General features: G+C 46.0%; 1 protein-coding gene across 1 annotated transcript; it reads left to right on the plus strand.

The window, feature by feature from the left end:
• Positions 1-1,889: 1,889 nt before the first annotated feature.
• Positions 1,890-10,067, plus strand: INHBB (inhibin subunit beta B). The gene is made up of 2 exons (XM_034422336.2): positions 1,890-3,806; positions 7,681-10,067. The coding sequence occupies exons 1-2, from the start codon at positions 3,395-3,397 to the stop codon at positions 8,454-8,456; spliced, it is 1,188 nt and encodes a 395-aa protein (XP_034278227.1). The 5' UTR covers positions 1,890-3,394; the 3' UTR covers positions 8,457-10,067.
• The last annotated feature ends 305 nt before the right edge of the window (positions 10,068-10,372 follow it).

Raw genomic sequence — 10,372 nt, forward strand, 5'->3', positions numbered from 1 at the left:
TCGCGCGCCCCCCCCACCTCCCCTTCTTCGCCGCCTTCGGAGCCTGCGGCTGCCTATTAAAAAAGCCGCGCCGCGAGCCAGAGCGGCTGAATCAAGGCCACCACCGGTCCCCACGCACCCCCCACGTCAGGGGGGGGCGGGTGGGGGAAACACAAGCGGCCTCACCCCTCCTTTCCCCTTCCACCCTCGGCGAGAGCGGATGAAAAAGGACGGGCGCTGGATGGCGGGGAGGTGGTCGAAGCCAGGCCTCAAGGAAAGCCAGGGATTTCCCCGATGAGAAGCCCGCCAGAGGCGGCCGCGACCAAGCCGAGCATGCCCCCGGAATATCAACAAGCGGGGAGGCGCGCAGGGCACCAGCCAGCCCCTTGCCTTTTGTCTTTCTCTCCCTTCCTCTGCCCATCTCTTTAGCGGTAACTGCCCGGTCCCGCCTTTCCTCCCTGTAGGACCCCCGTGTTTGATGTGGTCGCAGAGGAGCAATGATCCCCTGGCAAGCTGCCCGGCTTTGATTCTCCTTGCTTGCTTTGCATACACCCTGTCCTAAATGTTTGTGGGCATGAGTGGCAGGTGCACGCCTCTGTTTCAAAGCCCTTTGACCCCTTAAGACTCAAACGTACAGGGCCTCGGTAGCTCCAGACCCTTCTTTAGAGAAGCTGATCATGAGAAGCACCACCTGTGTAGAGATGCCTACCAACACTTTGGCACCTTTCCTTGGCACTTTTCACCCCACACCAGCCTGTCTCATGAACTGTATGCATGCATGCATGCACTCTGCAGGTCTATGTGCTATTTTCAAGAGCAAGGCCTTCAGGTAAAACTCGTCCAAATCTTTGGCTTGCTCAATTTGGTCCTGCTTTCTGTACTTCTTTTATAGGGCAAGCAGTTCCCAAAACTGTTGCCTGCCATTCCTACTTGGGGTTAAATCTGCTCTAGATTTGAGTCTTGATTCCAACCTAAGGGAAATAGCCATTTTTATTGAAGGATAAATGAATTGGGCTAGTTAGGAGGCCTGACTAGCCTCCAAGAAAGCTCTGTGCTAAGTCAGGATAGTGCCAGCCAACATTGACTGATTTTAAGAAAAATTAAGCAAGCTGGACCTTGTTTATTCTCAGATGGGAGATGACAAATGACTGTAGTCTGGGTTGAAAAGTTTAAAACAATGTATGTTATAAAGTGTGAGAGCAAACCTTCTATACCAAGGTAAACTATATGGTACTTTGTAGTGTGTACATTCCTAAGCGGCCTCCAGGAGCCCAACTGGACTCTTGCCTTACAGCCCATTTGCTGTATCTTCTCATGTTCAAATTTCTTTTAGTATGCAGTTTCTCTCAAACAAGGAATGTTATCCTTGTGGAACATACTGGGGATATAGTTGTTCCCCATCTTGTCACTCCAACTCACACTTTGTCTGGGCCGCTTATTTATTTCCCACAACAATCCAGCATTTTCTACTGCTGTTATCTCTACATGGTAGGCAAGACCTGGAGGAGAAAGCTGTGCATTTTGTCTAACCCAAAAGTGCTTTTCAAAAAGCAAATGGAATTGGGTTTTTTTTTCCCCTTAAAAAGGTTTTGCTTCTCATCCAAGAAGCTTCTTCAGTTCTGGCTGAAGAAGCTTCTTGGATGAGAAGCGAAGAAAGAAAGAAAAACCCAAGAAAGCCCAATTGCCTTTTGAAAAGCACTTTTGGGACAACCATGACCTGGATGATTGAGAATCCCTATAGGCATTTTGTCTTAAGGCAGCCCCTTGCACAAACTCTCATCTGCAACGGTCCTCCCAACAGGCTAGCAGTTATTGGCAGCTAATGCATTGCAACTGACGTTGTTGCTGGTAGACCGGCGAGGGATACCCTTTAATCGCCAACTTTGGCTACGCTGAACGTGTGCGAGCGCGAGCGCGCGCGCGCGTGTCAGGGAGGAAATTAGGGATAAGAGTTTCGTTCAAGAAGCGAGCAGATATTATTTCCGCACCAGGAACTTGCTGCAATCCGTAACAAACGTTTTCGAAAGAAAAGTGGCTCAACGTTGCGATTTGGCAGGTGAAGGAAGGAAGGGGAGGGGGAAAGAAGAAGCGGGAGGGGGGGGGGAAGAGAAGAGCTTTTCCAACCGAGACCTTTTGCTTGGAGAGCGGGGGCGGAACGTCAGGTTCAGGAGCGGAAGCGAGCGAGCTAGAGAGAGAGAGGGAGAGAGAGAGAGAAATTAAAATACGAAGCACAAGCAAAGATCAACTGGCAGAGGGAGGCAGCGCTCGCAGCGCTTACTCATGAGAAGCCCTGGTGCCAAATACTAACCGGGACAGGATTGCTTGAGGCGGAGGAGAGCCTCGAGTGAGCGAGAGCAGCTTCAAGCCGGACCCACTGGCTAGATTTCTTCAACTTAACTTCGGGAGCTTTTCCTTTCTTCCTCCCGCGGCTTTCTTTGATATCGTTTGTTTCCAACCGCGGTTTTTTTTTAAAAAAAAAAAACTTGGAAAGCTGAATTATTCGCGGGACTCCCAGGAAAGGGACCCATCGGCTGGACTGTAGCCCCGATTTGATCCAGAAGAGAAATCCGTCTGGGAGAAAGCAGCGGCTGCTAAAGAAAAGGATTTTTTTTGTTTGTTTGTTTGTTTGCTTGCGACTGACCGGATCTTTTGAAGATCCTCTCTCCCTACTTGCCTCCACTTCTCTGCTTTCAGGGTAACCGGCTTTGTCAGAGAGGAGCGACCCAAGGCGCAGAACGGAGAGCGCGCCCACCGCGCAAAAAGAGGACAGCTGCAGAGCGTATCAAGGGACCGGCTTGGTGGATTGGATTTGGCGAGCTTCCCCCACAGCCGACCGCCTCCTCGTGTGGCGAAAGATAGGAAGGCATCGTTGATTGGAGTGTCCCCAGCCCGTCGCTAGAAATTGGATTGACTCTCAAATCTGCCTCGTGGATCCTCCACGCCACCCCGTCTTCCCCCTCCCCTTTGGCCCCCCGATGACTCTTGGCTAAAAAAGAGCGCTCTCTCTCCACCTCCTGCCTGCTTTTGGCTGGACGCTGCCTGCCTGCCTGAAGGCAAACCACTGACATCATGACAGAGGAGTTGGCTGCTTTGGAGCTACCCGCTGGCAAGTGACCGAGTGAGGCCGCGGGGGACTCCGACTGCCCTGGGGGAAAGCGGCTTTCCCGATCGATCCTTCTTCTGCTTCTTCTTCTCCGCCTCGCAACCTCGCAACGCCGGAGCTCCTTCGACTGGCCTTGTGTGCCCTCGCCGATTCGGACGCCGTTCTCGCCCAGATCGCGCCTTCGCCCCGCTTGGCACTCTTCTCGTGGGGCTTGTCCGTCGCTCTACCGACCGCCCTGAGCTCCGGGCGTCCGATCCGGCCGGCTCCCCGGCTCACATCTCAACCTCCCAGCGGAACTGCCCGGTGATCGGCATGGACGGGGCGGATCGGAAGGGGCCCCTGACCGCCTCGCTTCTGCTTCTGCTGGCGGAAGCGTGCTGGCTGATGCTGAGCGCCGGAGCTTCGCCGACGCCTCCCGGGGCAGCGCCCCTGGACACTTGCACCTCGTGCGGCTTCCGACGACCACCCGAAGAGCCCGGCGAAGTGGACGGCGATTTCCTGGAGGCCATCAAGAGGCACATTCTCAACCGGCTCCAGATGCGCGACCGGCCCAACATCACCCACGCCGTGCCCAAGGCGGCTCTGGTCACGGCCCTGCGCAAACTGCACGCCGGCAAGTTGCGCGAAGACGGGCGCGTCGAGATCCCCAACCTGGACGGGCAGGCGAATGGGGGGCCGGCGGCTCACCAGCAGGTCTCCGAGATCATCAGCTTCGCCGAGACAGGTGGGTGGCCCGCCAGTGTATCCCCCCATCCACCTTCCCGCTTCGCCCTCTTGGCCCCGAGCATCCGTCGCCTCCGCCACGGAACGTCGGTCCGAGCATCCCGTCTCGCCTCCCCCCACCCCCCGGGCAATCCTGCAATCCCACCGCTTCCCTCTGGGGGCCGCCGGTCTTTCCTCCGCCTGCTTTCTGCTGCTGCTTCTCCCTTGCGGGGACCCCGTCTTCCCTTCCACTGCCCATCCTGTGCGTTTCCCCCACACCGGTGCCGTCCTGGCTCGACCCATCCATGCAACCCCAGCCTTCTGCTTTGCGTTCCCTTACTTCCCCGTTTCCGACTACTGCCACACCCGTCTTTATTTCTTCACCATGTGGGCTAAATTCCTGTCACATCTTTGTAACTCCTGCTCCGCTCTGATTTACCCTCTGCAACCGACGTGTCCCGCGCCCCTCCATTCCCCTCTCCGTCCTTGGTTTCTGTCCCACTGATCAAGTTTGACCCTCTGTTTATTTGCAGTACTTGCTCCATTTAAATGGGTATGTAGGGGGCTAATGGGTGTGTACCTTAACCTTCTGTTAGCATGCCTGCTGCAAAAATCCCATCTATTTACCACCCATCCTCCAGGCTCTGCTGATCAGATCACTTTGTCATATTTTCCTCCCACAGGCTATAGGTTTATACTGCTACTCTCAGAAACCCGTGCTCTCCTCATGGCATAGAGTAAATCTTTACCATGCAGATTTCTTTACCAATCACAATTTCTTCTGCTATGCATTGGTTCCTTTCTATACACCACTGAATGTTCCATATCCTGGTTTGTTTGTTTGTTTTTTTAAATCATGTGTCATACAGAATATCTGTCCTGAATCCATTTTCATCCTTCAAACCCCCGTCCTCCTGCCCCACCTACCTCCCTATAGATTCTTCTCCTTTTGTGCCTGCTATCAACTAATAAAATGAACTTGCCCTATTTTATTGACTTATTTTGCTCAGTCATCTTTCTATCTAACCCCATCCTGCCTAGCACTTGAGTTTTTTCTGCTCCCTCTTCTTCTTCAGCCTCAGACAGGGTCTTCTGGGTATCCATCCACTCACTGACCTCTAACTTCTGTTCCTCACATACATACCCCATAAAACTTTGGTGATCTCATCCGTATAATTTTTGTATGCATCCTTTATTCTGCGAGACTTTCTACTTCCTATACACATCCACTTGTGTATTCCTTAAACCAGAGTTTAAAGTTATGAATGAGTAAAAATTATCAGTTATTACCCTGTGATCTCACCTATTAATATTAACTCACCCATAAGAATTGCATTTGTGATAGCATTTAATCCATTTCCTCCTCTCATTTCCCCAGTCACAACAATATCGGTTCATCTTGTGTTTCTTTCTCTGGTGTAATGTCCACCTTTTTTGCCTATTTCTATGCTTCTCTGATTCTATTGCTCCTTCTATTTTAACAGCACCATGTCTATCCCACATCTCCAGTTTAGCTGCTCTACTTTGCTGAAGTTACCTTTTTGCAAATCCAAGTGAGGTTTTCTTACTGTTCTTCATAAACCATATGTCTGTCTGTCCATCCCACCTTTCTCTGATACTTTATATTAACATTTCTATGTTCTACAGCTGCCAACTAGCAAAACCACCAGTGTAAATACTATTGTCAAGTATGCTATTCCTCAGAAGTTGTTAAGGTACTTGTCAATGAAAAGATGACAAACAAGCTTTCCTTTCCAGAAAAATATACACAAATATTAAGTGTTCTAAGTCACATGCAAAAATCACTGACTAACAGTGTCCTGTGTATGAGCTGAGTGTGAATATGACATGTGCTTCTAAATTAATTGCAGCAGTGTTGTATTCATACCAAAAGTTCAGGGGTTCCTCAAAGCAGCAGGCATTATTAAAAAGGATTGTTTTAAGGTAAAAAGTTTGAAAGCCATTATAATATATACAGGGCAGGAAGAGATAGAGGGATAAGTGAATATATTCATTATCTGGGTGAGTAAAATAAGAGAAGGACTAAACTATTAGAATTTAGTTTTCTTCCTCTAGTAGAATTATAATTTTTTATCTGTTTATCATGCATGTTATTGTTACCTTTAAATGTTTGGTGCTGTTTGGATGTGCTGGGACTACAGCTTTATGATAAATGCACATTATGATAAATACACATTCAACTTACTGTATGATATTTTCTTCATCATGTTCCTAGACTAAGAAAATATATCCATCCCATACTACTACTAATAAAGCATTATTCTGTCGCATTGCAAGAGCTAGGTCTAAAGTATAAAGATTTGCAATTCAGCTTGACAATGCCAGCACTTTTCCTTTTCAACATACTGAACAATGTGGAATTGGATTGGAATGAATTGAAGCAGAATGAAGAATATTGAATAAACTCTGGAGCTGTGTGATCCTGTGCATATTTGCTCAAAGGTAGACCTGCTGAGTTTCACATAAATGTGCCCAGGATAGTAATTTCTAGGTCAGAGGTGTTTGGGTAAGAGATTCGGTGCCAGCTTGTTCCATTTAGTGTTCATATTATAAATATGAACCAGAAGGCAGCAACCAGTTGCTCATGGCATCTGCTTTCCTGCTTTAATCTCAAAGAAAAGAAAACAGCAATTGCATTATGTTGGATACAGAGTTAATTCCACCGACATCAGTGGGACTTGAATTAGTCTTGACTAAGTTAACTCAGATTGATTTCAAGAGCCACTCTAAGTATGACTAAGTGCAGCTCTGTCACCCATTGGCTGCAATGAAAACTTGCTTAATACCCAGAAAAATTGTGTGGGACTTATAAATGATTAATGTCTAAAGTTCATCCTTTAGGTAAATGAAACAGCTGCAAGGTGTACAAGAGGACTTGTTCTCTTTAGGTGTCCAGATGCCAAGTAAATAAATAAGACGGGCATCCTGTACCTTTAAGAATGGTGCAAAAGAGAATTTAAGGTGGCAGGACAAGGTATATCTTTGGGCACAATTATGACAAATGCAACTGTCCTGTCATTTCAGTTATTACTAAGGTAATAAGCCTTTGCCTGGATAGTACCCTTTGAGCTACTGGTGGCTAAGACTCATATTACTGAATAATAACTCATCTCACCCCAGCCCTTTGAAAGCTAAAATATCAAGGAGATAGTTGTGCTGGAAAGTTTTCTCTGACACTTTTATGTTCTGGATATTATTATACAAAAGAACATGCTTCTATTTGCAATCTGGAGCCATCAAAATCAGACACTTTTACAATCCCGGTAAGTATTTGCTATGGTCAAGTGGACAAATCCAGCAAGTCCTCACATTTCTCAAGAATTATAGAGCCAGTGGGTGAGTTTACAGTGCATCTAAATTGTAACCAAATCCTTTCTCTGAAGAAAAAAAAATCCCGTTCCCTGATTGTTAACAATTTGTGCTTTCTGGGAAGATTATACAGGAGGGGTGCCTGTGCCAGGCCAACACTTTAAAAAAAACTAATTAGCACTTATCCAGGTGCTCTGAGTTCCTTTCATGACTTTCCATCTATCTGAACTTAATTGCTTATACACTGATTTCTAAGGATCTGGCTCCCCCACCCCCTCTCCTTATATACCCTTATTAATTTCTCTCTGGGAACTTACTTTATAATGGCTTTCTGGTGCTGATTCAGCCACTGAACAACTTTGCAATCTGTAGCTGATGCTGTACATTCCCCCCTCCCTCTTTTCAGTTTAGCCATTTATGTATATTATTTGTGGCACTTACTAATATTATGCATTTATTTTGATCCACGATTCATTTTCATTTTCTTTTCCTTGAGAAAACCTAACACAAACACGAAACATTAAAAAAAAATTAATTTTTTTTCTCCCCCTTCCATTATATTCCAGATGACCTGTCATCTTCTAGAATGCGCCTCTATTTCTTCATTTCTAACGAAGGCAATCAGAATCTGTTTGTGGTTCAAGCCAGTTTGTGGCTTTACTTGAAGCTGCTTCCCTACGTCTTGGAGAAAGGCAGCCGGCGAAAAGTAAGAGTCAAAGTGTATTTCCAAGACTCGGACACCAGCAACAAGTGGAATGTGGTTGAAAAGAAAGTTGATCTCAAAAGAAGTGGTTGGCACACATTTCCTATGACAGAAGCAATCCAAGCTCTGTTTGAGAAAGGAGAGAGAAGATTGAGTTTGGACATTCAGTGTGAAGGCTGTGAAGAGTATTCAGTGCTGCCAATTTATGTGGATTCTGGGGATGAATCCCACCGGCCTTTTTTAGTGGTGCAAGCCCGATTGGCTGACAACAAGCACAGGATTCGGAAAAGAGGTCTGGAATGCGATGGCCGGACCAATTTATGCTGCAGGCAAGAGTTTTACATTGACTTTAAGATCATCGGATGGACTGACTGGATCATAGCACCAGCGGGTTACTATGGGAATTACTGTGAAGGGAGCTGCCCAGCCTATTTGGCTGGAGTCCCGGGCTCAGCTTCCTCTTTTCACACAGCAGTCGTGAATCAGTACCGCATGCGAGGGCTGAACCCAGGCACCGTGAACTCCTGCTGCATTCCAACCAAACTTAGCACAATATCCATGCTGTACTTTGATGATGAATACAACATCGTGAAGAGGGACGTTCCCAATATGATTGTGGAAGAATGTGGCTGTGCCTGATCTGGAGAAGGATGCTAGAAAGGAGCAGAGGGGGGGCAGGGAAGGTGAGGGGTGGGGAGGTGAGGATGAAGATTCCCCTACTGAATGGATTTGGACACGCTACTGCTCTTTTTCTTCCTTCTGGGCATGGATGTTTAAACCCTACTGCAGAGGCAACAGTGGCAAAGGCAGCAATAGCACTGAAAATACATATAAATATATATCAATTGCACTCTGTTGTCAGGACAGTGGCAGTCAATGCATCCTGGACACTAAAAGTATGCTACCACATATAAACTAATGCTTTCAAGTTACTTAATCCTACCTATATACCCAAAGACACAAGTGTGTGTGTTTGTGTGTATACACGTACATACACGTACATACACACATATATACACATACTCATATATACACATACACACAACAACATGAACGCACACATGTGTGATCCAGTTTGGAGGAAGGCATTATGTAAAGGAGTTAAATGTCTGCTGGTGATATATGCATACAGACCAGTAGATTTTTTTTCCCCTCTCAGCCAGCCCTATGAAATGAAATGGTTTTTTAAAAAAAAAAACAAAAAAAACAAGAAGAAAACAATCCTATATGTTCAATAGACAAGCATTTCAGTGACCAAACAAGCAACCAACTACCATCATTTCTAAGGTCTAAATTGAAGCAGCAGGTTACCTGCTCTGTGCAAAATAAGTCCTTCTTCCTGATGGGAAGTGTAAGATATGCATATAGCACTTCCAGGAGAGAACACACTAATGAAACCAGTCTCTCTCTTAACTATATGTATGTATGTATGCATGTTTGTGTGTGCGAGAGAGAGAGAGAGAGAGGGAGAAACAGTACCATGTGATTAATATCGGAAATGGTAGCTGTATTCTTCTGAATGATAGATTGGCATGATTTTATACTTTATTGGATATGCCATCCATATGGACAATTATCCCTGTTATGTTGTCAAAAAAAAAAAGGTGGGGGGAGACTTGGCCCTTCCTGTTCTAGTTTTGCTCATGGTCCGTACTACACTCACAAAAAGATTTGCAACATCAAAACCTGGAGTTGAAGTTCCATGCTCGGAGTAACAGTAAGATGACAATGGGAATAGCTGGAGAGAACAGAAGAGAGGAAAGAGAAGCCAGTGTTAGCACAAGTAAATTTATGAGCCATAAGATAAATCTCAATCACATAGTGGATATATTTGGGGAAAGGAGTAGCGCACAGTGTTTGAAAGGGTGAGACTGTTTAGTACATCCTGAGGAGGGGAAAGAGAGAGAGAGAGAATGCACAAGTAGAGGGTATTACATTTAGTTTGGTTTCCAAACACTTCCATATCAAGGGTGGCTGCAGAGCTCAGAAATCCATGCTACACTACAGCACTCGCAACCTGCTTGAATGCACGTTCCTATAGCACTTGCAGATTTCCAATGCCTTGACTGGTTGGTACTTGATGGTGCACTTCCTTTTGCTCACTGTTCTCTAGATTTAAAAACAAGTGCCGCATGAGCTATGCAATTTAAAAGTGTCAACCCAAACTAGATGAAACTGGACTGAAATGAGACGGTACTTTTTATATTTTTTTTATACTTGAAATTAAATCTTTTGCTTCTTTTTTTAAAAGCGAGTGATTGGTTTTCATGTTTGCACTGATGTAGTTGCATGACTTAGTCAGGAGAAACTATCCTTGGGCGGGGTGGGGGTGTGGGTGCGGGGAAAGGTTATTTTTATACCAGCAAAAAATACTGGATACAATGAAAATATATTACACTGAAAAGTTTGGAACCAAAGAGGCCAACAATTTTAATTATAATTTTTATCAGATGGCAAGGCCCCGGTATCTACAGTCACATAACGATACTGAACCTTAAGGCCTGTCAATTTCTTTTCAGGGTACAAAATAGATTCCATTGTCTTGGATCAGTATC

Source organism: Pantherophis guttatus, chromosome 1 (genome assembly GCF_059756535.1).
Source record: "Pantherophis guttatus breed Tessera chromosome 1, ASM5975653v1, whole genome shotgun sequence".
In the NCBI taxonomy this organism is placed as follows: Eukaryota; Metazoa; Chordata; class Lepidosauria; order Squamata; family Colubridae; genus Pantherophis; species Pantherophis guttatus.

Coding starts and splice junctions, on each gene's coding strand:
- INHBB (XM_034422336.2), top strand. CDS start 3,395: ATGGACGGGGCGGATCGGAAGGGGCCCCTGACCGCCTCGCTTCTGCTT. Junction 3,807..7,680: donor CATCAGCTTCGCCGAGACAG/GTGGGTGGCCCG, acceptor ATTATATTCCAG/ATGACCTGTCATCTTCTAGA.